Here is a 26,423-nt window from a genome sequence, read left to right as displayed (position 1 = left end):
GGAGGCAGGGCGGGCTGGGGCCAAAGAGCACAGGAGCAGGCTGAACCTGAGGGTTCAGAGAAGAAACTGTTGTGACACCAGCACTTTCCCCTCATCACTGTGAGTCTAGGAAAGGGAAGTCCAGAGTCATCGCATCATTTCCTCCTCACCAGCTTTACCTTCCCCCTCCCTCTGCCATCTCCCCCTTTCCCAAGATTCTCGTGGCTCCTCAGGTCAAGCAGATCACAAGGGTTGGTGGGTAGCGGGGTAAGGAGAGCCAGCAAGGCATCAGGATTCGGCCCTAAGGAGGGTGAGGAAGGTGACGCCTGGGTCCCAGGGCTGATGCTGGTGTTGGGGGAGGAGTTGGGGTCTGGAAACCACTCCGACATCTCTCAGCGTCTCCTTTAAAAGCTGGGAAGATGCCCGCTGCTGCTCTGTCTGTGATGATGTGAGAATGAGAATACACAGGCTTCGAGGCTCCTCAGGAAGCTGGGCTGAGCCTCATCCTCTTCCACTGGCACTGGGCAGCTGATGGAGAGGCAGGCGGGTGAGGGTGGTGCAGCTGGGTGGTGAGTGGTACTCAGCAGGAGAGGATTACAGATGGTGGTGACCAAAGTCGGGAAGGAAAGGGGTCTAGGCTGTGGACAGGGACACTTACCCCAAGCATTGCACAGCAGGACTCCTGATGGAGGGCACCTGTCTTCACCTCCCACCTGAACATGGTGATGGGCACAGAGCAGATGCTCAGCAATGCCCGTGGAAGAACTAGCAAGACGGTTTGTCTCTCCCAAGGCCCCTGAAGGATGGTTATTCCCATCGTGCAGCCAGAGGAATGGGAGACTGTCCTGTGCCCCACTCCCCAACCCAGAACTGTGGGACTTGCACGCACTCCCTGGCCCCCTCATGGTGCCATCCAGCTCTCCAGACATTTTCTTTTAGGCCACACCCTATGGCATGGGGGAATCTTAGTTCCCTGACCCATGGAAGTCCCTCCAGACATTCTTTATGCAACAACATTTATTAAGTACCTGCCTACTTGCTCCAAGCGGGACACTGGGCTAGACAGTGAGGATACATGAATGAATAAGACTCAATCCCTAACCACAGTGAGCTCGGTCATGCTGGGAACACAGACACAAATGAACAGAAAATTAAATGCAGCGTCAGCACTCCCATGGATGTGATGGTGTGTGATGGGAGTCCACGGGAGAGGGAAGTGGTAAGATCTGGGGAAGACAGGGTGGGGAAGAAGCCTTCACAGAAGTAATGGTATCCGAGCAGGGTTCTCAGGGATGCATAGGAGTTCTCCAGCAGATGGGGGCGGGGGAGGCGTCCAGGCTAAGGAAATAGCTTGAGCAAATACGCAGTTACAAAGGACAAGGACACAGGGCAGAGGCGCCGGGCGAGGCTCCGTCAGGGGGATGGGGTAGTGAGGCTGACTGGGAATCCAGGTCTTTAATACATCGGGCTGCCCCAGTTCCTGCCCTGGGAGTCAGGCAAACAGAGTCGCCTAGCAACTAACCGAGGGGGCTTTTGGGGTGGGGTTCCCCACCCCAGTTCAAGAAGAGGCGCAAACGCCTGTGTCACTGGAAGGCAGTGTGGAGGGCCATTCTGGGGCCGAATCCAGCCATCTTTAGGAAGGAAACCACACACGCCTTTGTGTGCCCTTGTCTGTGTTTTGTTCTGGTCGTCAGTTGTTTCCTAGGAAAGTTGTTTGTCAGAGATCCAAGTTTGGCTCAGCCGATCCAAGGAAAAAGAGGACTTGGCTGCACTGGGGTGGGGGAGAGCAAAGTGTTCTCGAGGCAAGACCAGCGGGTACGGGGAGGAACTGGGGTGATGCTGGTCGGGGGTCTCCAGGCAATTTCCACAGCCCCCATCCATGCTGCTTCATCTCCCCGCCACCCACGCACACACCAGGGGCAGCTGGGCAGCTCTGACAGGAAGCCGCCAAACATTCTTGAATCCTGCCAAGGCTGCGTCCCTCCCACCAAGGGAAGTGCCTGCCTTGGGGAGGGGATACCGTCCTTCCCTCAGGGCTCCCCCGGAGCGTGGGCAGAGGTGCTGGCCTCTGCCAAGCCTGATGGAGCTGGGTGGGGACCCAGGGTGGCATAGGCAGGTGGAGGGGCTGACAAGGCCGGGGAGATGGCAGGGTCTGGCGGGTATGAGGAGGAGAAAGCTGGGTGGGGGCAGAAACTGGAGGGGAGGGAGGTGGCTGGAGTGGAGGCCACCTCCTGGGTGCCCTTGCCCCCGCGGCCTGGGGACCAGTATCGGCTTCGGAACCTCCGGAGCAGCATGAGGAAGGTGATAACCAGGAGGTCAATGATGAGCTCAGCCATCTCCACCACGGACAGCACGGAGGAGCCGAACCACAGGCTCCACTGGCTGCCCAGGTTGGACAGGAGCGTGACCATCTGTGAGGGAGAGAGGCACGCTGAGCACTTGGCAGGGAGCCCATCTCCACTCCCCTTGGCCTCTCCTGACCCCAGGGCCCCTGGCCTCTGCTCCCCTCCTCTGGAAGCACAGGACTGCTGGCTGGTTTCTTCCAGGGAAAACCAAGAATGAGGCCACTGTGGGGATGGCTAACACCCAGGCTTGTCTCGAGAGGTTTCTCCCCATCATCCAGCACTCCCCCTACCCCAGACTTCACCCCAACAGGCATCCTTCCACCCTTCTAATGCTCACCCTCTCCCCTTCCCTTGGTCCCCCACCTTCGAGGCCAAAACCCTCAGGCCCCACAGAGGTAATCCCCTGTGTTTACAGACAGCCCCCTGACTAAGACCCCCCGCCCCCAGAGAATCCCAGGCTCAGTGGGGCAGGACGCACCGTGACTGAGGGAGACTCAGAATTAGATTTGTAGTTCAGCTCCTTGAAGAAGATGTTGAGTTTGGCAACTCCATCCCTTTGGAGTAGGGGAGAGGGTGGGAAGAGACAGCCCAGGGTTAATTTCTCTGCTGCTCAAAAACACTCTCCTCCAATCAGCTGTACCCATCCCTCTTCCTCGGTCCGCTTTCCCTCCCACAGATTCCTTTCCCAGGGCTGGGACCCAGGGAAAGGAATTATTATTACTGTTTAGTCACTCAGCCGTGTCCGACTCTTTTGGGACCCCATGGACTAGAGCCCGCTGGGCTCCTCTTTCCATGGAATTCTCCAGGCAAGAATATTGGAGGGGGTTGCCATTTCCTTCTCCAGGGGATCTTCCCATCCCAGGTATCAAACCCGAGACTCCTGCATTAGCGGGCAGGGAAGCCCAGGATCAGGGTAGGACTGACCTTTTGTTCTTGATGGTGTAGTTGTTCTGTCGGGACAGCATCTGGAAGACCCAGTCCTGGGAGGGGATGAGGTGTCAGTGGGGTCACCCCGTACTCTTCAGGCTTACAGAGCTGGGGGTGGGGTCAAACACACTCATACACATATGCCCAGAGACGACCGCAGTGCTACACACACATACTCTACCTGGGATGTCGCGGACGGCCATTGTGAGTAACTGGCAGAGAGCTTGTAGATGGTCACACTACAAGGGGATGGAGAAGGTGCTCAGTGAGGGGGGAGGGGTGGGGCTCTCCCATTCAAAGTTGGACCAAGGATCCTCTGTGGTACCCAGACGACCAACCTGGGCTCCAGGAGGGGATGCTCACCTGCATGGCTTCCGGCACTTGGTGAAACAGCCCAGGCGGTCTGAGGAGAAGGCATCCTGGAGCTTATAGTAGCAGTAGCCTGAGGGTGCAGAGAGGTGCTCATTTTCCTAGGCCCCCTCCACTTCTCCACCCACACCCTCCAGGTCTCCCAAGACCCCTGGCACCCACTGCAGAAGAGTATTATGGAGCAAAACAGGAAGGGCTCCTGAGTGACAGCACCAGAACATGTTTAAGAAATAAAGCCACGTCCAGCAAAAAATAAAAACAACAGGTTACACCTTTGTTAAAGTGAAAGTGTTAGTTGCTCAGTCATGGGTCCAGCTCTTTGCCACCTCCATGCACTATAGCCACCCAGGGTTCCCTGTCCATGGGATTCTCCAGGCAAGAATACTGGAATAGGTTACCATTCCTTCTCCAGGGGATCTTCCCAACCCAGGGATTGAACATGGGTCTCCCACACTGCAGGCAATTTCTGGATACAGACAAATGTTGAAAAGTGAAAAAGAAAAGTGGGAACAATTTTTGTATAAGAATAATGAAATTAAACCACAATGAGATACCACTTCACACCCACTAAGATGGCTATTGGAGATGAAATGGCAACCCACTGCAGCGTTCTTGCCTGGGAAATCCCATGGACAGAGGGGCCTGGTGGGCTATAGTCCATGGGATCGTGAAAAGTTGGACACGACTTAGTGACTAAACCACCACCACCAAGATGTCTACAGTGAAAAAGGACAATGACAAGTGTCGATGAGAACATGAAGAAATTGGAACTCATCGCTGCTGGGAATATAAATTGGTGCCACTGTTGTGGAAAACAGTCTGGCAGTTCCTCAGAAGGTTAAACATAAAATGCTATACTGCATGCACGTGTGCCCAGTTGCTCAGTCGGGTCTGACTCTAGCCTACCAGGCTCCTCTGTCCATTGGATTTCCCAGGCAAGAATACTGGAGGGGGTTGTCATGCCCTTCTCCAGAAGATCTCCCCAAGCCGGGGATCAAACCCGTGTCCCCTTCGTCTCCTGCATTGCCCACAGATTCTTTATGCACTGACCCATTGGGGAAACCCTAAATCTACTAAATGACCCAGCAATTCCACACCCCAGAGAACTGAAAATTGACCACACAAAAACTTGTACACAAATGTTCATAGCAGCATTGTTCCCAACAGCTAAAAAGGGGAAACAACCCAAACGTCCATTTATTGATAAATGGATAAACAAGATACAGTCTATCCATATAATGAATATTATTCAGCCATAAAAAGGAATGAAGGACTGATATATGCTACCAGGTGGAAAGTGAAAGTGAAAGTCACTCAGTCAGTTCTTTGCAACCCCATGGACTACAGTCCATGGAATTCCCCAGGACAGAATACTGCAGTGGGTAGCCTTTCCCTTCTCCAGGGCATCTTCCCAACCCAGGTCTCCCACATTGCAGGCGGCTTCTTTACCAGCTGAGCCACCAGGGAAGCCCTGATACCAGGTGGATGAACACCTGATACCAGGTGGATGAACCTTGAAAATATTAAGGGTAAGTACAAGAAGCCAATCACAAAGGATCATATATTGTGATCTATGAAATGTCCAGGAGAGGCAAATCTATAGTAGATAGAAAGTAGTTGAGTGTTTCTGAGGGGCTGGGGCAGGGGGGTAGGGGGAGGCCCAGTGGATACAGGGAATGGCAAGCTTGGAGACCACTACGGGTACAAATTTTTTTTTTTTTTTTGGAGCGGTGAGAAGGCTGTAAACTGATTACAACAATTGTCACACAGTTCCACGACTGTGCAAAAAAACTAAAACTGTATTGCCTGGAGAATCTCCACGGACAGAGGAACTGAAGGGCTACAGGTCATGGGATCACAGAGATCGGACACAACTGAGTGACTAGGCACACATAATACTAAAATTGCACTGTAAACTGTCAGTGAGTGAGTTATCCAGGAAATGAATTATCTCAATACACCTGTTACCAAAAAAAGAATAATGGGACCATGGGCTTCCCTTGTTGCACAGCTGGTAAAGAATCCACCTGCAATGCGGGAGACCTGGGTTTGATCCCTGGGTTGGAAAGATGCCCTGGAGTGGGAAAAAGCTACCCACTCCAGTATTCTGGCCTGGAGAATTCCATAGACTGTATAGTCCATGGGGTCACAAAGAGTCAGACATGACTGGGAGGCTTTCACTTTTAAGGGCTTTCCTGATAGCTCAGTTGGTAAAGAATCCACCTGCAAAGCAGGAGACCTGGGTTCGATCCGTGGGTTGGGAAGATCCCCTGGAGAAGGGAACAGCTAGGGTACCCACTCCAGTATTCTGGCCTGGAGAATTCCACAGACTATACAGTCCATGGAGTCACAGAGAGTAGGACGTGAATGAGCGAGTTTCACTTTCACTTTCAATGGGACCATAGCTTCCCCCTTCACCCGTTTCCCAGGTTCTAAGTAAGGTTTTTTTGTTATTCTTGATACTTTCAGTCACCTGGGTCCTTCTTCATTTCTGACCCAAATCCCTCTGAATACCAGGGTATATAATTAATCACAGAATTAATCTTTAATTAGAAAGACTGGGAAGCAATTAGGCTGGGGAGCAAGCAGTCCTTAGGAAACTCAGCAGACTGTATCTTCAGCCAAGTTTCTCTCCTTTATCCTCAGAGCTTCTAGCAAATAGCAAGGTCATTTTTCTCTCAAGGATCTTTTTCAAACTCACAACCACTTAGCAATCAGCGTTTGGGGGCCCGGGGAACAGTGGGCAGAGTGCCCGCTCTGCATGTCCTGGGACATCCCGTCCTCCCTCTGGGCCTCAGCTTGCTCATCTGAGAAAGGGGCCCATCAAGCAAGACGGCCTCTGAACTTCCCTCCAGTTCAGATGCGCTGTGATTCTCCAAAGCCAGAAAGCCAGAAATCAGAGGCTGAGACTGCAGGGCACGGGTCGGGGAAGGACTGAGAGAGCAGCACCAGGAAAGAAAGCAGGCAGAGATGCACAGACAGAGGCTGCTCTCCACCCTGGGGTCCATCGTGTCCCTGCCCTGTGCCCTCGGAGGGGTCGGCTAGGCCAGATAAGGGGGTGTGGACCAAGGACGCCCACCCTCTATGTTCTATGTCTGCCTGCTATGTTCTGTGTTCTCTTGCTGGGGACTTTCTTTCTCTCTCAGCTTCCCTGCTGAATAACTCAGCTGTAAAGAAAAGAAAAGAGATCGATCTGCTCCTAGACCAGGGCCAGGAGGAGAGTCTAGTGTCTTCCAGATTCTTTTGACTGCGCTCTCCTCTAGTTGTAATGTTTTAATTCTTCCACAAGTCATTTCTAAATGATACACCTGCTCCTATTGAACTGATATATTATGTGCATGATGAAACATACATAAACTGGAAGGTGTTAGGGAAAGAGGCAGATTCACACAATTTCTAGTCTTTTCTTCCTGAACCCAGCACTGTCTCACTAGCGCCCAGCAACAGCCCTGCTGGTACCCTGGGGAGTGAGCAGGATGCTACCTGCAGAGCAAGGAACCCAGGGAGATCTTCCTCACATGCTCTTCTTTCCTTTTGCTGCAAGTTATTTTTATTTTAAAAAAAATATTTGCTTATTTATTTATTTGGCTGGGTCAGGTCTTAATTGTGTCCTGAGGATCTTTCCTTTTGGCACAGATTCTCTATTTACGGTTCATGGGCGCAGTAGCTTTGCAGCATTGGGATCTTAGTTCCCCGACCAGGGATCAAACCTGCGTCCCCTTCTTTGCAAGGTGAATTCTTAACCACTGGACCACCAGGGAAGTCCCATAAGTTATTTTTAAATGGGGACATCCAATTATAAACACACAGAAGTCAAAAGAGAGAGAAAAACGGTGAGGGAGGGACAGAGAGGAGAGAGTGAGAGGAAAATGGACAGGGTGGCATCTAAGAACTGGGAAACAGGAGTCAGTGGGAGAACCGGCTGGAGAACGTGGGAGCCGGAAGCCACAGAGGGGGCACTGAGAGTGCAGGGCTCCTGGGATAGTCCTGGGCTCAGGTGGGAATGGGGGCCGGCCTCCCGCAGTCTCACCCCAGGAATTATGCTTCCTGTAGTCACAGAACTCTACGCCGTCGGGCCGCGGGTAGAAGATGTAGGCACAGCCACACTCCTTGATCATGCTCTCCTGGAAGCACGAATGGATGCACACCTGGGGGAGGGAAGCACGAAGGGGGACGGGGTCAGGCCTGCCCACCCCCACACAGCCCCAGATGGCAGGGGAGGGGAGGACAAACCAGCCCCACCAGTGCACCTCCACCCCTCTCTCCACAGTCCCCATCGCCCATCACGCACTCCTGGTGGCTACGGCTGACCCACGCTGGTTGCCATGGAAACAGGCTGGGCCTTACCTGCTGCGTGTACTTGGTATTGTAAAGGTTCTCCACTGGGACCTCGCTGCCATTCTTGGTGCAGTCGCCATAGTCACCCCCAAGTCTGTCCACAGCTTCCTAAGAACCCAGAGACACCAAGCGGTCAGAGCAAGTGGTCCAGGCCTCTTCTTGACCTCAGTCTTCCCTCAGTCCCTGGCTGTATGTCCTTCCCGCCATCTTTCCTACCTGCCTGGTCATTTAACAACATGCCCCCACAGCTACCAAGGACACTGGGCCTGGAGCATCCCCTGGAACCCTCAGCATGTTCTGAACCCCTTCCCGGTGTTCTCATCCCACGTGTAGTCCTCAGAAACCTACTTCCTAATGCACACTCGGCCTGGCCGGCCCCTCGCCCCAGATTTCTGCTCCTGAAGACGGCTACATGCTCGAAGCTCACCCATCACAACTTCTTCTGGCCCTCTAGCTGTCACCCTCTAAGCCCTCTCTCTGCCCCTCATCTGGGGTCCTCCCCAGGTCTCCCGGTCAGCATCCTTGCCTTACTCATGCTGATGGAGGTCTCCACGCCAGGCCGCAGATTAAAGCCAGCATCATCCATAAAGGCAGGCTCATCCCGTTCATGCACCATCACCCGGGCCCCGGTCACCGTGGACAGCAGTGGGATGAAGTCATTTTGCTCTGTGCGCAGTGTCAGGGACAGACCTGGGGAGAACGGGGGGAACAGAGCCAGGGGGCAGGGCACATTGGTTGAGAGAAGCATCAGGGTGTGGAAACCCATCCTCCCACCCTGCCTAGTCTCTAAGCCTCCCAGGGCAGCAAGTTAAGGAAGACCTGCAAATGGATTTGGCAACCCCTGAGCTGAATTCGGGGGCTTTCCCTGGTGGTTCAGTGGTAAAGAAGCCACCTGACAATGCAGGAGACATGCGTTCGATCCCTGGGTCAGGAAGATCCCCTGGAGAAGGAAATGGCAACCCAATCCAGCATTCTGGCCTAGGAATTCCATGGACAGAGGAGCCTGACGGGCTACAGCCCATGATGTCGCAAAGAGTCAGACACGACTTAGTGACCAAGCATGTACACGCACGAGCTGGATTTGGGGTGCAGGGCCAGCCAGAGCCAGGACAGGATTCCTGTCACACCTGGGATGGAATACGTGATACCCACAGGGGAGAAAAAGCAAAGAGGATTTTCCAGGATACAGAAGGGCTGTAGTGAGGCCTGGAGCATTTCTAGGACAGGAGCTCAAGGCAGGTAGATGTGGGCACACAGGGCAGCGGAGGGGATGGGGCTGGGGCTGGGGTCGGGACAGCGCACCGTTGTTGACCCCGGGCATGGAGGACATCCAGAGGTTGGAGCTGTTCTTGTCGTTGAAAGTGTAGCAGTTTCCATACATCGGGTGGTGGAAATGAGAGTAATTCCTATTCAGGAGAGAGAAAGAGGGGTCAGAGGGGAAGGTGCAAGGGTCAGGGAGAGCACTTTCAGAGCCCTTTGTTTCCTGATCACCTACTATGTGTGGACGAGGTGCTGAAGCCTCACCCAGGCCCTCTCACTAGGCATCATCCCCACTTCACAAGAGAGGAGGCACGGCCTCGGAGAGGTCAAGTAGCTGCCCAAGGTGACACAAGCAGCAAGCATGAGACAGGACTCAAACCCGGGTCAGCTACCTTCTCGCCCAGGCTTGCCCCCCAGGCCACCCCACCTCATTGGCCTTGTGGCCTCTCCCATCTTGGTGCTACACTACATTATGAATTCTTGCAGCATCCCTGGCTTCTCACACGTCTATATCTTACTTCCCCACTCGGATTATAATTTCCTTGAAGACAGGAAACACATCACCTTCATGGCTGAATCATCTCTGGGTTAATGGCATGGTTCTTGGCATGTAGGAGACGCAGGAGATCAGGAACAAATAGTTGATGAATGAACAAAAGAGAAAGGAAGTGGTGGGGGAGTGGGGTGGGGCAAGACAGTGAGACCAGGAAGGTCAGATCCAAGGGCAGGAACAGGTCTTGCAATGGCATGCCTCCCACTGGGAGGTACAAAGCAGGGCTGGGACAGGCTTGGGAACAGAGAGAAAGGAGTCCCAGATTTGTGTTGCTACAATAGGAACATGATTCGACAGCAAATCACACGTCCCCCAACGGGGAGGCTGTGCAGACGCAGCCAGAGCCCACAAGGGAACAGGGGGTATCTAACTCAAAGCTATGGTTTTTCCAGTAGTCATGTATGGATGTGAGAGTTGGACTATAAAAAATGCTGAGCACCGAAGAATTTATGTTTTTGAACTGTGGTGCTGGAGAAGACTCTTCAGAGTCCCTTGGTCTTCGAGGAGATCCAAGCAGTCCATCCTAAAGGAAATCAGTCTTGAATATTCATTGGAAGGACTGATGCTGAAGCTGAAACTCCAATACTTTGGCCACCTGAATCGAAGAACTGACTCATTAGAAAAGACCCTGAAGCTGGGAAAGATTGAAGGCAGGAGGAGAAGGGGACGACAGAGGATAAGATGGTTGGATGGCATCACCAACTCAATGGACATGAGTTTGAGCAAGCTCCGGGAGTTGGTGATGGAGAGGGAAGCCTGGCGTGCTGCAGTCCATGGGGTCGCAAAGAGTCAGACACGACTAAGCAACTGAACTGAACTCCTCAGCCAACAGGGGTTATCTGTTCTAACTCCCCAGCCATGGGGGCGGGAGGGAGAAGAGGGGAACAGGTCTTTGGGCTGGGGGTGGTAGAGGAGGAAGGAAGAGAAGTAGGGGAGGGAAGCAGGCTGGACGGAGATGGGAGCGGGAGCGATGCCTATACAGCCTTAAGCAAACCATTTTCCTTAAGCTCACTGTCCTCATCTATAAAATGAGGAGATGGAGCTCAACGATCTGGAATAGTTCATTGCCCTCAAAAAGCAGGCTCAAATGTGAAATACTAGCGCACATTCTGGGAAGAGCTAGGATGGCAGCGTTTCCAGAACACAGGCTGTGCTCAAGGAGGGACGAAAGAGGAAGAGGCCAGTCCTACAAGGCCTGGGAGCCCTGCTCAGAGGGGAAGGGACAGGGACACCACAGGCTGTCCGCAGCAGGTGGAATCCATAGAGCAGACCACAGACTGAATCTTAAACTCACAGAGCTTAGTTTAAAAAGTGAAGGGCAACATGATGTACATAATACAACACCATTTATGTCCACATTACACACACACTTGGTAAAAACACATGTAAACGGAAACACATCAAGTGCATTACGAGAGTGTATGAGAAGCAGTGTGACATGATGGTGAAGAGTACGGACTCCAGGGCAAAGCTACTTGGACTTGAACCCCAGCTCTAACGACTGTCAGCTAGGGGACCAGCCCAAGCACTTGATCTCTTTGTGTCGCAGCTTCCTCACCTGTAAAATGGGGATGATACTAGTACTGACTTCATAGGGATTCTGGGAGGATTAAATGAAACCTAGAACAGTGTTTCGGAAAAGCCAACGGCACCCCACTCCAGTACTCCTGCCTGGAAAATCCCATGGACAGAGGAGCCTGGTAGGCTGCAGTCCATGGGGTCGCTAAGAGTCAGACATCACTGAGCAACTTCATTTTCACTTCTCACTTTCATGCACTGGAGAAGGAAATGGCAACCCACTCCAGTGTTCTTGCCTGGAGAATCCCAGGGACGGGGGAGCCTGGTGGGCCTCTGTTTCTGGGGTTGCACAGAGTCAGACACAACTGAAGCGACTTAGCAGCAGTAGCAGCAGAACAGTGCTTAGCACTGGGTAAGGGCTATATAAATTTTCTATTAAGAGTATAGGAAATCAGGGATTTCCCTGGTGGTCCAGCGGCCCTCAGCACTTACACGGCTATAGGCCCATGTTCAATCCCTAGTCGGGGCTAGATACTACAAGCCTCATGGTGCAGCCAAAAAAAAAAAAAAAAGGGGGTATAGGGAATCATTAAGACAGCTAAAGCCAAAATGACAGATATAACAAGGCAAGGATGTTGAGAATTTGCAACCCTCACACACTGCTGGTAGGAATGTAAAATGGCCCAGATACCTGGAAAACAGTCTAACATTCCTCTAAATATTAAATATAGAATTACTATGTGACCCAGCAGCCCCACTCCTAGGTATCTACCTGAGAGAAATGAAAACATACATCCATACACACACGTGTACAGGAATGCTCATAGCAGCATCCAGCATTATTCGTAAGAGCCAGAAAGTGAAAGACACCCAAACGTTCATCCACCAAAGCATAGATAAACTAAATGCGGCATAAGCATACAATTGAAGACTATTTAGTGAAAAAGAGAGGTGAACTGGGGGACTTCCCTGGCAGTCCAGTGGTTAGGGCTACACACTTCCACTGCAGGGGGAACCAGGGTTGGATCCTTGGTCAGAGAACTAGGATTTGCCTTGTGACGAAGTCAAAAAAAAAGAAAAGCAGGAATTACTGATACATGCTGCAACATGGATAAACCTTACTAAGTGAAAGAAGCCAGTCACAAAAGACCCCATATTATGTGATTCCATTTATATGAAATGTCCCCAGTAGGCAATCCATAGAGACAGTGGTTAGTAGATTAGTGGTTCCCAAGGCTTGGAGGAGGAGACAACATAGGGAGACAGGAAAACATTCTAAAATTAGACAGTGTTAATAGTTGCACAATTCTGTAAATACAGTAAAAACTACTGAATTATATCCATTCAAAGGATGAATTTTGTGGTATGCGATGTACAACTCAATAAAGCTGTTATTAAAGAAAAGATCATAGAGAGAGAGGCAAGAGAATTGAACACAGAGTAGGAGAGGGCTGAGAAAGCCATGATAAAGAACTTCAACTCGATCCTGAAGGCCAGAGAGACACTGACAGATTTCACACAGGACTGTCTGGAACAGTTAAGTGCAGTGAAGTGCAGGCAGAACGCTGAAGAGTAAAGCTTCCTGCAGTCGCAGAATAAAGGAGGCTCGAGAGGTGGAGAGACAGATTTGGGGGTTATGATAACCCTGGTGAGAATCGACGAGGCTCTGCAGTGAGGAAGTGACCTAAGTGTCAAGACTGAGATGAACTATGGACTTTCCATTGATGAGAAGGCGGGAGCCTGGGGCGGGCAAAGCGAGAGGGTGACAGAGCCACTCGGTGGCAGCTGTGGGCTGCCACAGGCTCAGGTGCTGCTACTGTCTTACTTGTCCTCAAACAAACACACAAACCGGAGACAGGAACAAAGGTGTGTGTGGGCAGAGTGTGTGCTCCAGGTGAGGGGAGGGGGCGGGCAGAAGCAGGTGACACCTGGCCCTGCCAACAGTCTTCAGTGACAAGGAAGGGACAGGGTCCCTGTGGGGTGGAGATGCTGCCTTGGGCCCTTCCTCAGCTGGGTAGAGGCAGGGACACAGTGCCTGAACTTCGAGGAATACGGAAGGCAGGGTGGGGGCGGGCAGCAGCTACAGAAGGGGACCTCCCTTACTCTTAGCCTCCCCCCCAGCCCTCAGAGAGCTGGCTGCAACCATGACCTCTTTGCAAAGACATCATGGAAGGAGATGTGACTGAAAGAATGCCAGGCGGGCAGTGCAGTAGTGTGAGGGGGGCCCTAGGCTCTGGCTGTCCTAGGGCAAGCCTAGGACAAGGACAAGCCTAGGACAGGACAAGCCTGTCCTAGGGCAAGTCACTTCACCTGCATGACTGTGACTTCCCACTAACAACGAGACCCACGACTCACTGCAGTGTATAAAGTGCCCTCAAACTCCTTATCTCATGTACTCAAAGACAGATGTTATCAACTTCATCGCTTAAGAAAAAGTGTCAAGGGAATTCCCTGGTGGTCCAGTGGTTAAGACTCTGAGATGCCAGTGCAGGGAGCACGGCTCAGGGAACTAAGATCCTCCTGCATGCCACCAAGTGTGGTCAAAGAAAGAAAAAGTGTCCGAAGGGCAAGGATATTTTTCTTCTTCTTTGATGTATCCCAAATGCCCAAAACAGTGACTGGCACATAGTCCAGAAAGTAAAAAATATTGGTTCAATGAACACTGAAAGAATCTCCTTTCCCTCCATTTCACAAACAAAGAAATAGGCTCTGAAGACTGGAGTGAATGCCCAGAGTCACCTGGTCCAGAAGAAACAGAGCCAGAGCAGGAACTCAGGGTTAGTCCCTGATTCAGTCCATGCTGTGTCCGCCACCCACTGCTGCCTGCGTTATCTGAGGCAGCGGAGCAGGGGCCCACACGACCTTTCAGGCATTCTCGAGTTTGATGCCAGTGAGAAAGAGGCCTCAGAAAAACAGGGAGCCATGCTTCAGTCCTTGGTTTCTCAAAGCCAGACTTCAAGCCCAGCCTTCCCAAGGCTCCCATCTGACACTGCTGCAGACCCAGGGAGCCACACGTGTCCTGCAAGGCCATTCCCCAGGCACAGGTTTGGACCTGAGGTCAATACTTTCCCTTCCTCCCCACCTGCAGGCATTCAGTTATTCAACCAGCACTCCAGGGTGCCTTCCACGCTGGGTCTCAGGATGGTCCAGCCAAGGAGACCAGGGGGGGAGGTGGGGGGAGGGGCAGAGCAGGAAGCCTGGCAGCGGGGAAAGACTCACGCCTCACTGCAGGAGTCCTGGTTGAAGCGGCAGGTGAAGATGAATTTGCCCAGCACGTCGTCCTCCAGCGAGGGAGAGGTGTCCTGTCTCCGTCTGGACAGAATGTTGATGTAGTGGAAGCGGTACCACTCTCTCACAGCATCCACCCCTGACGAGTACGTCTGGTAGAAGCAGTCCGATTTGTTCTGGTTGCACTGGACACAGAGACCAGAGCATCAGAGAACCAGCAGCAAGGGTAAGCAGGGCGGGGCAAGGTTAAGCAATGAATGGTCTGGGGTCCTAAAGACTGATAGATAGGGGCGGGGAACCAGGCTGGGAGAAGCCGAAGCCTGGAAGACAGCAGACCTAGAGAGCACGGGATTGATGGAGGAGACTGGAAGCTGCACACACGTTGGGGTCATTTATGCAGCCTCTGAGGGGGGTGAAGTAAGGATTCTTCTCCCCATTTCACAGATGGGAATACTAAGGGATCAAGCAGTTTGTCCCAGTATCAAAGAGGGGACTGGAACCCTGGTCACTGGGTACCGTCTCTCTGCTTCGCTCCCTTTTTAAAAAATCTTTATTATTTTTTTTATTTTAAATGGAGGATAGTTTCTTTACAATATTATGTTGGTTTCTGCCATACAACATGAATCAGCCATAAATATATATATGTGTGTATATGTATATATGTGTGTGTGTGTGCTTAGTCACTCAGTCGTGTAAGACTCTTTGCGACCCCATGGACTAGCCTGCTATGCTCCTCTGTCCATGGGGATTCTCCAGGCTAGAATACTAGAGTGGGTTGCCATGCCCTCCTCCAGGGGATCTTCCTGACCCAGGGATCGAACCTAGGTCTCCCGCATTGCAGACAGATTCTTTATTGTCTGAGCCACCAGGGAGCCACCGGGGAAGCCCAAGACAGAGAATAAGGAGAGGATAGCAAGAAAACTAAAAAAATAAATGGAGATGGGAGGGAGGCTTAAGAGAGAGGATATATATATAACTCGATGGACGTGAGTCTCAGTGAACTCTGGGAGTTGGTGACGGACAGGGAGGCCTGGCGTGCTGCGATTCATGGGGTCGCAAGGAGTCGGACACGACTGAGCGACTGATCTGATCTGATAGATATATGGGCTTCCCCGGTGGCTCAGTGGTAAAAAATCTGCCTGTCAATGTAGGAGACCTGGGTTTGATCCCTGGTTCGGGAAGATCCCCTGGAGAAGGAAATGGCAACCCACTCCAATCTTCTTGCCTGGGAAATCCCATAGACAGAGGAGCCTGGTGAACTACAGTCTAAGAGGTCGCCAAGAGTCAGATACAACTGAGCGACTAAACAGCAACAACAATCCTGTCTTGGGCCTGCAGGAACCCCAATGCCCCATCACCCTGGAAGGTCCCAAGTGAGTCCCACACTGGGGATCAGTATTCAGAAACAGCATTTCCACAGTAGATCTGGCTTCCCATCCCCATAAACGCTCCCACAGAGGCCCCCAGCGAGGAGTCTCCACAAGCTGGCGCCCAGAGAGACGTTATTTAATTTTAATTTTCAAATTTATTCGTGTATGTAACCTATTTATCTTGCCAGCGCGCGGACTGCCGCCTCGTATCATTGGCAGCGAAGGCGGGTCGTGGAGGGCGGGGAGCTAAGCTGACTCCGGCGCGCAGGCGGAACCAGCGGGTTGGGGCGGGGAGGAGGCGGGGCCTCCGGACGGTGGCGGGGCGGGGCGGTAGCGGAGGGGTGGCGGGGCCTTACCAGCTGGAAGCCGATCTTCCAGTCCTTCCTGTTCACCTGGGGGTTGTTGTCCCGCATGCTGGAGCCGGCGCGGCGGACTCCGCGGGCCGCGTGGGGGGGAGCCGGGACGGGCAGGCGCTGAAGGGGGTGCGGCAGCGGCTCCCGCAGGTCGCGGCGGGAGCGGGCGTGGGCCACGAGGGTCTTGGAGGAGTTGTACTTGTACAGGTCGAAAAGAGTCTGCTCCGTGATGCGGTCCAGCTCCTCCAGCTCCTCTTGAATTTCCTTGTACCTGGAAGGGGCGATGGCGAAAGGTCGGACTAGGAGGTGGCGGCCTGGTAACAATCCTCGCCCCCCCGCCTCCCACGCCACCATCTCCCGTGCCTCAGTTTCCCCGTCTGTAACGGGTGAGATCAGTTCAGCCCAGAGAAGTCTGCGAGGAATAGCTCTGGGGTCTGCAGGGCTATCTCGGGGGCGAGGGGAGGCGCAGACAGGTGTGTCCGCCTGGTGATTGGAGGCGACAGTGAGCCCCGGCGGGGACGGCATTTATTGCCGCATGTTTCTCGTAAGGGAGAGACGGGAGGTGCTCTCTTCCCACTCGCCCTGGCCTGGAAGGGAACCCGGAACTTGTCTGCCGTTTCCCAAAGCAGGAGAGGGGGTGGGCCGGCAAGGCCCAGACACTCCCACGGACCCGAGATGCATGGGCCATCCGCCCCGATCTCGGCGACCGTCTGCCACATGACAGTTTCTAAATCAGGGAGTCTCAACTGCACTTCTAGAACCTCCGAGGAACTTTAAAAATACCGGTACCACACAGTCTCCTTTCCCCGCCCTCCTACCAAAGACTCAGTTTTAAGGAGTTTCAGGTGGGGCTCACAAACCGTGAGTTAAACACTGTCCAGTGTAAATCCTCACGTTCCTTCTCAATACAGGGCCCATGCCATCTCCATCATGAAAGTCCAGGCAAAGTAGCAGGGCCTTAGGGATAGAATCTACCAAAACAAGACAGACACCTAGGACCGATAAATAAACAGGGTTGCGGGATACAAAAAAAATATGCAAAAAATGTTTCTGCATGCTAGCGATCAAAAAAATGGAAAATGAAATCAGAGCACCATATTAAATAGCATAAACAACATCAAATACTGGGAGTAAATCTGATGAAAGGTGTACAAGACCTGTACACTGAAAATCCTGCTGAAATAAAGACCAAAATAAAAGGAGGTGCAGACATAAGTAGATCAGGAACTCCTATGCCACCTTCCAGATTGCTCTCTGATTCAAGCTGTGCATGCGTGCTCAGTGGAGAAGTTGTGTGGGACTCTTTGACCCCAGGAATGTAGCCCACCAGGCTCCTCTGTCATGGAATTTTCCCAGCAAGAATACTGGAGTGGGTTGCCATCTTCTTCTCCAGGAGATCTTTGGACTCAGGGATTGAACCTACATCTCCTGCATTGCAGGCAGGTTCATTACCACTGAACCACCCGGAAAGCCCAGATTCAAGCCAAGCCCTATCAAAATTCCAGCAGACATTTTTGAAGAAATTGACGGGTCAGTTCTAAGATTGCTTTGGAAATGCAAAAATCTAGAATGGCCAAAACAAGTTTGGAAAAGAACAGCGAAGTTGGAGTGCTTACTCTACCTAACTTTAAGACTGTAAAGCCATGGTAATCAAAACAGTGTAGTGAAGGAAATGGCAACCCACTCCAGTGTTCTTGCCTGAAGAATCCCAGGGACGGGGGAGCCTGGTGGGCTGACGTCTATGGAGCTGCAAAGAGTCGGACATGACTGAAGCGACTTAGCAGCAGCAGCAGCAGCAGCAGTGCTTATGTAAGGATAAACAGATCAATAGGACAGAATAGAATCCAGAAATAAACTCAAATATATATATGGTCAACCTGATTTTTGACCAAAGCACCTGTTCAGCTCAATGAGGAAAATAATTTTTTTTAAAAAGATGATGCTGGATATTGTATGAAAAAAGGGGGGAAAGAAAGAACCTCAACCTCTACCTTAGTCTGTATACAAAAATTAAGTCAAGCAACCCAAACAAAAAATTCAGAACCATAAAGATTATAGAAGGAAACATCAAAGATACCTTCACGACCTAGGGGTAGGCAAAATTTACTAGAATAAAAAATAGAAGAAATGCTGAAATATAAAAACTTCTTACAAATTAAAAAGAAAATGACATAGTTTTAAAAAGGAACCCCCCAAATATTCAAATGGTCACTAAACACATGAAAAGGCACTCAGCATCATTAGTACTTAAATGTAAATTAAAACCATAATGAGGTACCATTTAACATCCATTAGGCTCAAACCACGGAGAAGGAAGTGGCACCCCACTCCAGTACTCTTGCCTGGAAAATCCCATAGACGGAGGATCCTGGTAGGCTGCAGTCCAGGGGGTCGCTAAGAGTTGGACATGACTGAGCGACTTCACTTTCACTTTTCACTTTCATGCATTGGAGAAGGAAATGGCAACCCACTCCAGTGTTCTTGCCTGGAGAATCCCAGGGACGGGGGAGCCTGGTGGGCTGCCGTCTATGGGGTCGCACAGAGTCGGACACGACTGAAGCGACTTAGCAGCAGCAGCAGGCTCAAACAAAGAGACTGATGACATCAAGTATTGGTGAGAATGTGGAGCATCTGAAATTGCTGCTGGCGGGAGTCTAAAATGGTACCACCAATATGGAGGACAATCCCTGGTGGCTCAAATGGTAAAGAATCTGCCTGTAATGCAGGAGACCTGGGTTCGATCCTTGGGTTGGGAAGATCCCCTGGAGAAGGGAATGGCTACCCAGTCAAGTATTCTCGCCTGGAGAATTTCATGGACAGAGGAGCCTTTGCGTCCATGGGGTCACAAAGAGTCAGACAAAACTGAGCAACTAACACACACACAGGGCGGTCCTCATGTGCCTAGTCCAAACCTCACAGTCCTCAGCCACCATCTCCCTCATAAAAGTCTAGCAGGCTGCCCCTCATCCTCTCATAGGAGAAAAATGTAGCTCAGGTTGAAGGTGTGTGTTTGACATTCTGAGATTTGTTTGTTATTGGTCATTATAAGAACAGCTGCTGCTGCTGCTGCTAAGTCTCTTCAGTCGTGTCCGACTCTGTGCGACCCCAGAGACGGCAGCCCAGCAGGCTCCCGAGAACAGCAGTTATATTTAAATGGATAACCAACGAGAACCCACTATATAACACAGGGAACTCTGCCCAGTGTTATGGGGCAGACAGGATTGGAAAGGAGTTTGGGGGAGAATGGATACATGTGTATGTATGGCTGAATTGCTCTGCTGTGCAACTGAAACTATCACAACATTGTTAATCAGCTATACTCCAATATTGGAGAAGGCAATGGCACCCCACTCCAGTACTCTTGCCTGGAAAATCCCATGGATGGTGGAGCCTGGTAGGCTGCAGTCCATGGGGTCGCTGAAAGTTGGACACGACTGAGTGACTTCACTTTCACTTTTCCCTTTCACGAATTGGAGAAGGAAATGGTGGCCCACTCCAGTGTTCTTGCCTGGAGAATCCCAGGGACGGGGGAGCCTGGTGAGCTTCCGTCTATGGGGTCGCACAGAGTCGGACACGACTGAAGCGACTTAGCAGCAGCATACTCCAATATAACATTAAAAGTTTAAAAAAAAAAAAAAAAAACAGTAAAAGTTACAGGAACTGAGTTCTAATCAGCTTCCCAGGTTCATTTCCTAGCCTCACCACTTACCTTCAAGGTGATAAGGATTAAGTGAATTAACATATGAGAAACAGTGATAAAAAGAGCTGGCAGAGTGAGTACTGTCTAACTGCAGCTACTGTTTTTATGGTCACAACTGTTCTTTAATAAGAAAGAACAGTTTAATAATAGTAATAATGATAGTAAAATAATAGTAACCTATTGTTGGAGAAGAGAAGGCTGAGGAGACAGGAGAGCACTGCCTGCCACTCAACTGCCCTGTGACTTAGTGATCTTAAGAGAAGTACAGGGACTTCCCTGATGGTCCAGCGGTTGAGAATCCACCTGCCAATGCAGGGGATACGGGCTGGATCTCTGGTAGGGGAAAATCCCACATGGGGCTGAGCAACTTAGCCTGTGCGCCACAACTACTGAAGCTCACGCGCCTAGAGCTGGCGCTGCACAAGAGAAGCCACGGCGATGCGAAGCCTGCGCCCCTATTCGCCACAACTAGGAAAGTCCGCACATGGCAGCGATGACCAAGCATGGCCAAAGATAAATAATTCGTTAAAAAATAAAAGTGGAGCCGAAGACCAGATTCCAATTCTGATTCGTCCACCTAAACAGTTGGGTGACCTTTGCAAAACCTGTACGTTTCTCAGAGCCTCCAACTCTGGCTGGTAGTTTTCTCCATATCCAGTAAGCCTGTGACAAAGATCAGATCATGATAATGGATGCTGAAAAGACAGCCTGGTGACTGCTGTCCTTGGAGTCCCTGAACAGATGACCACTGGGTAAAGAAGGAGGAGATGTCTTTAGAGCTGCTTCAAAGACAGAACCAGGGCCGGAAGGCAGAAGTTACAGTGAGGTAAGCTGCAGCTTTACCTAAGGAAGAACTTTCCATCAGCAGTTGCTGCAGAGATAAGTGACATTCCTGACACGAAGGAGTCCATCACTTCGGGGGGGGCGGGGGGTGGGGACAGTGGCTTTTTGTCCCTGCCAGGCCTGCCAATGCAGAGCCTGCTTTCCAGATCCTGTGGGGGGAGTGGGGGGCAGTGCAGGGTCCCCCGCAGGGTCAAGGTTGGATGGCCTGGCTCAGAGCCTTCCCCTCCCTCAGTGCAGCTCTCTAAGGGGAAGGAAGATTCCATGACCTTCTTTGCTGTCCAAGAATGCCACACTCTTCCTTAAAACCAGCCTCAGTCCCCCCAAGGATTGAATGAAAAAAATACGCTCTTGGGCTCTGTTTGCCATGGATGTGGCTTTGTCTGGCCCCCTCTCTTGGGTGAAAAAAAGACCTTTGTTAACCAGAAAGTGGATGGGGATTGCTGTGGCTGACCTTTCACATTGGACTCTCAACACCTCCTTGCTTAATATGAAGGTCTTCAGCCTTATCCCCTTTCCTGGAAGTTACAGAACAGCCCAGAATACCCCTCCCCCTCTGCTGGCCACACTCCTGCCACCTGCAGTTGGGCACCTGGGCTGACTTTGCCTCCAGTTATCTCACAAGCTCCTCTATCTCTTCCAAGACTTCCACCCCTTCCCTGCTCCCCAGTCCGAGTCACCTATCTTGCCTCTGCCAGCACCCACACCAGCTAGCAGCATGAGTCACACGCAGGTCCCCACCCACCAGGCTGCATCAACCTGTCCACCCACCCCTGCCTCTCTCCTGGAACAGGAACCAATAACCCGGATGCTTCCCTTCTCCCCCTCCCTCCCTCTGGACTCCTGCTGCTCCCCACAGGCTCCCACCAGCCCCCATCCCTGGATGGCTTTGCCTGGCCCCTCCTTAAACTGCAATGGGAGAAAGAACTTTGAAAGCAAACATACTTGGTCTTCGACTCAGCTACTGACCCTAGATTCACTGGCTTCTATGTGATGGGGAGGTGACGGATTTTTGAATCTGTTTCACCACCAGTTCCCTGTGTGAACTTAGGCAATTACTTAACTTCTCTGGGCCTCAGTTTCGTCATCTATAAAATGGGAGCAATACTGGTATCTACATAAGAGATCTGTTGTGAAAATTAAATAATTTGATTAATATAAATTTTTGTTTGGCACATATTAAGTACTATATGTGTTAGCCATTGTCATTGGTGTTTTTTCTTTCTTTTTTTTTATTTTGGCCACACTCTATGGCATGTGAGGTCCTAGTTCCCTGACCAGGAATTGAACTGGCATCCTCTGCACTGGAAGTGCAGAGTCTTAACCATTGGACCACCAGAGACGTTCTCGTTGTTATTTTTTATTATTACTTGCAGTTTGACCCTGCTCAGTTACTCCACCTCCACTTCCTCATCTGCAAAATAGAAATAATAATGCCCGTCTCCATGGACCGGTCAAGATTAAATGAGGTAGTGCTTAGAGAACTCCCAGCTCAGGATCGAACACACAGTAGGGGCTCCATATCCTGCCCCGGCTTTGAGGTGCCTTCTCTGACTCCCCTCCTATCCAGGGTGCTGGGTGTCTCCCCACTAACACCTGCAGGAGGGACTGTTTTATTCGGTGAGAATACCTGCCTCCCAGCCTGCAAGCCCCAGAGGCCAGGGCCCTGGTTTTCATTCCCTGGGGCGTTTTCCTCTACTGCCCACAGCCTTGCACCCTGCGGAACCTTGGAAAATATGCAGGCCTCAACAGATTAACCTTACACTGTCCGTCTCTCACCCGCATCTTTCAACCACAGTCTTTATTGAGAGCCTACTATTGGCTAGTTCCTCCCGCTTGCCTGCCCTCCCCTCCCCACTGCCCCAGGGGATGAGGGTGGGGGAAGTAGGGGAAGGAAGAGGGCTGGGAGCACTGAGGTTGGGAAGAAGAGAAGCAAAGCCGCAGGCACCAGGGGAAGAGAAAGAAGGCTGAGAGAGGGAATAAGACAAGCTCAGAAATGAGACGTAGGGACTTCCCTGGTGGTCCAGTGGTTAAGACTCTGTGCTTCCAATGCAGGGGGTGCAGGTTTGATCTCTGATCAGGGAACTAAGATCCTACATGCTGCACAAAACAAACAAAAAAAACCCCAAACAAACGAAAAAGAAATGAGATGTAGCATCTGAGCAGAAACTCCATTATTCCACATTCACATTTTGGGTATTAAGAAGAGACAGGGGTTTGCAATCAGGCAAACAGGGTGGAAAAGACCCTGATACTGGGAAAGATTGAAGGCAGGAGAAGTGGACAACAGAGGATGAGATGGTTGGATGACATCACTGACTTGATGGACATGAGTTTGAGCAAACTCAGGGAGATAGTGAAGGACAGGCAAGCCTGGGGTGCTGCAGTTCGTGGGGTTGCAAAAGAGTCAGATACGACTTGGTGGCTGAACAACAACCACCACAAACAGGGAAAGTCACAGTGGAGTCTGTGACCGTGTGCCTTAGTGCTCTCTGCCTCAGTTTCCTCAAGCGTAACCCAGGAATAATAACAGTATCTGCCTCAGAGGATTGTTGGAAGAATTAAAGGAGCTGCCCGAGGAGTTCCTAACTGCATCCGGTGGTCTGGTGCATGACGCAGCTTCTCAGTAACTGGCCTCTTAACCTGGGCCTCATACAGGAGTTTGTCAGTGAAGTGGAAGAGCAGTGTTTTCTCTGTAGGACAGGATGTCCCAACCCTGATCAGCTCATGACACTACACCGCCCCTGATATGTGACCAATCCCAGTCACTCGCAATTGCACGCACACCTCATTTGTTTCCACACACACATCCATGCGTTCACATACACACTCACTCATAAACCTTACACTCTGACTCTAGCTCACAATTTTTATGGTACCTGTCCCAGTGCGCTGAGGTTATTTGTTTATATGCCTATCTCTTCCATCTTATCTTTCAATACGTAGCAGAGTACTTGGCCTTCAGCAACGATTGTTGTAGGAATTATTGATGAACCCATTCGCTGGGTGCCTAGAGCCATATCTGGCCTGCTGGAGGTGTCCCAAGGTGTGAGGTGTGGCAGGACCGAGTGAACACACAGGTGTGTGTAAACACCCAACTCTGCCCTCCTGTCTTCTCCATGGTTACCACCATCCCCTCTGGCTTCCAAACCGAAAATTGGCAAAGAACGCTGGGTGAAACCCAAAACTTTAGGACATACCCAAACACCACACCTGGACAGGTGGACTGCACAGCGCAACAGGGCCACCTGGGCCTCTGGAGGAACAGCCTGGCCAGGGCAGCTTCCATCCTGTCCTGCTGTCCTGGCTCTGGGACTACACCCCCACTCACCCCCCAACCCCGCCTCGAGGCTCATGGAAGGCTCCATCACCACCGCTCCCCCACTTTGCTCTCTCCAACACAAACTGCCCTTCTCAAACCAGACCACCCTGCCAGGGCCCAGTACCAGCCAGCTCCCACCACCACCACCACCACCAACGCCCCCCCTCCCCACCTGCAGTCATCTCCTTGATGACTTGCAGGATCTTCATCAGATTTATCTCCTGATAAGGAGGGGCTGATTCCTACCTTGCCCTTCTGAACTCATTGGCACTCCCTCCCACTTTCAGGAGGATGAAGGGGTGGAGGAGGAGACTGTAGGTACAACAAGCCCACTCTGGAGAAGGCCCAGGCACTAGGAAGTCTTCCCTGGGCAGAGCGGCCGGCCCATCACGTCGAGGGCTCCCCTCTCCTGACCAGAGGGACGTCTGACTCGGGTTACCTGTAGGGGTTTAGGGTGCAGATGGAGACCGCAGGGAAGACGAGCTTGTCCGAGTTGAGGTTGATGTTGAGGCTGACGGGGTAGCTGAAGTACTCTCCGAAGAGCTGGCCGAACTGCCAGTACATCATGCCGAAGGTGCAGAGCCAGAGCACGGCCCAGAAGACTGTCTTCATGCGATTGTGCTGCGAGCACACCAGGCGGATGGCGCCGTGGATGGTGGTGTTATTGCAGAAGAACTCGAAGAGCTCCCGGTAGGAGCGGTGGAACTCGAGCAGGGCCTCCTCCTCCTCCGTGGGCGGTGGGGGGCCCGAAGGCTCGGGACCCGGCCCCGGCTCCTCAGGCTTGTCTCCCTTCATGAGCCCTTTGGGGGGTCGGGGAGGGCGAGGGGCCAGGCTGAGTTCTGGGCTCTGGGTGCCTCCTCCATCCTCATCACCTGGGGCCCGTGCCCTCATCCCACTCTCCTCCCACCTCTTGCCCACTTTCTCCCCTTCCTCCTCGAGCCCGTCCCCGGGAGCCTGCTGACCTGCCAGCGTCTGGGCAGAAAAGCTGGAGCCAAGCCTCCCCTGAGTGGCCTCTCTGCCTCCCTGATAAAACTCCCTTTGATTTCTGTCCTAGACTCTCCTTTTCTGTCTCCTCTGTCTCCTCTGTTCAGTCAATCTCTGTCTTTGGTCTTCTTCCTCCAATATCTGTGTCTTAGCTTCTCTCTGTCTCCGTCTCTCTCTCTCTCTCTCTCTGTCCCTCTCTCTGCCTTTCGCTTCTCTTTGGGTCTCTCGGCTCTCTTCCTTGCCTGTTTCCTCTCCAGGTGTCAGGCTCTGTGATCTTGCCCTCTTCCTCTCCCTCCCCGCCCGGCCCACTCTTCCCTGCAGTCTGGACTCTCCCCTCTGGTCCCCGGGCCTGACCTCGGGCTGTGACCTGACTCCCTCTCGGCCCCAGGGACAGCTGGGCTCCAAGAGGTCTGGGCTGCCTCCTGCTTCCCACTCCCAGGTTGTGGCTGGACTGGGACTGGTTCCTTTCCAGTTGAATCTGGCAGCCCGGCCTCTCCTCCCCCTCACCTGACAGGTGCAGCAGCCAGACCTGGGAGCCAGCCCGCCGGCCCAGGAGGGAAGCCGCAGAAGCCTCATTAGCATCTCAATTAAAGGTGAGCTGGGCAGGAGGAGGGGCCAAGGAGGAGTCAGAGCTGAGAGCTCTCCCGAGGGAGGAGGGCTCCTGAGGGCAGGTGACCTGCAGCGTCCGGACTGGAAAAGCAAGACGGTGGGGCAGAAGAAAAGTCAGGGCTGGGAGTCCTGGGGAGCCAGCAGGCAGGGAGACCAGGAGATAAGAAGGCAGGCGAGGGATGGAGGTCTGGAACCAGGAGGTGATGCTGAACGCAAAGACAGGAGGGCAAAGCAAGGAAAAAGGACAAGTCAGGATGAGTGAGACTAAGGTGTGGAGACCAGGAGAACAGGGAAGCCCAGATAGTGGAGGTGGGTGGACAGAGGAGAGGGGGAAGGACTGGGAGGGAGGGAGGGATGGAGGACAGGCAGAGAAGGGGGGATGGTGAGGAGGAGGGAGCCAACCCCCAAAGGAGTCCCCCTCCCCCACCGCTGAAGGAGAGGCGGGGGAGGGACTGCCCCCAGTGGGCTTCCAAAAACCAGGGCCCCTCCCCGGGGAATCCTTCCAAGGGCACCCCTGGGTCAGCCTCACCCCCAGGCCTTGGAGAAGAAGGAAACAAGGCCTGCAGGCTTCCTCCCTGCTCACTAAGGTGTGAACACCTCCCGACCCGCCCAGGAGCACCCCTCTGCCCTCTTGACCCCTCACCCCCACCCCGAGCCTGTCCAGCCCAGGGAGGGGCCCAGGTGGAGCTGGGGGCTGGGCGGGGCCCTGGGACATTCTGTTCCTTTTT

General features: G+C 52.3%; 1 protein-coding gene across 8 annotated transcripts; it reads right to left on the bottom strand.

The window, feature by feature from the left end:
- Positions 1-981: 981 nt before the first annotated feature.
- SCNN1A (sodium channel epithelial 1 subunit alpha) lies at positions 982-25,649 on the bottom strand. Of its 8 annotated transcripts, none has more exons than XR_015164365.1 (14): positions 25,441-25,649; positions 24,542-24,902; positions 16,244-16,511; positions 14,509-14,702; positions 9,261-9,364; positions 8,485-8,648; positions 7,968-8,066; positions 7,651-7,768; positions 4,019-4,086; positions 3,615-3,693; positions 3,433-3,490; positions 3,249-3,304; positions 2,803-2,878; positions 982-2,390 (listed from the first exon to the last, which is right to left on the bottom strand). XR_015164365.1 is itself a non-coding variant. In XM_086402312.1 (13 exons), exons 2-13 carry the CDS (start codon positions 24,895-24,897, stop codon positions 2,010-2,012), a joined length of 1,953 nt encoding a protein of 650 aa, XP_086258438.1. In that variant the 5' UTR covers positions 24,898-24,902; positions 25,441-25,649; the 3' UTR covers positions 982-2,009. The 8 variants fall into 8 exon arrangements, 5 of the variants coding, with proteins under 5 accessions (XP_086258438.1, XP_086258437.1, XP_086258440.1 ...); XR_015164364.1 differs by having other exon boundaries at positions 25,594-25,649; XR_015164363.1 differs by lacking the exon at positions 25,441-25,649 and having other exon boundaries at positions 24,542-25,139.
- Between the last annotated feature and the right edge of the window lie 774 nt (positions 25,650-26,423).

This window comes from Bos grunniens, chromosome 5 (assembly GCF_055505025.1).
Source record: "Bos grunniens cultivar Pamir isolate PY7600 chromosome 5, Bosgru_T2T1.0, whole genome shotgun sequence".
In the NCBI taxonomy this organism is placed as follows: domain Eukaryota; kingdom Metazoa; phylum Chordata; class Mammalia; order Artiodactyla; family Bovidae; genus Bos; species Bos grunniens.
The sequence above is the reverse complement of the archived record's forward strand: the minus strand, read 5'-3'. Positions and strand labels throughout refer to the sequence as shown.

Coding starts and splice junctions, on each gene's coding strand:
- SCNN1A (XM_086402310.1), bottom strand. CDS start 24,993: ATGAGGGCACGGGCCCCAGGTGATGAGGATGGAGGAGGCACCCAGAGC. Junction 9,365..14,508: donor CAGGACTCCTGCAGTGAGGC/GTGAGTCTTTCC, acceptor TCTCCTGAATAG/GAATTACTCTCATTTCCACC. Junction 2,391..2,802: donor CTGAGTCTCCCTCAGTCACG/GTGCGTCCTGCC, acceptor TCTCCCTCACAG/ATGGTCACGCTCCTGTCCAA.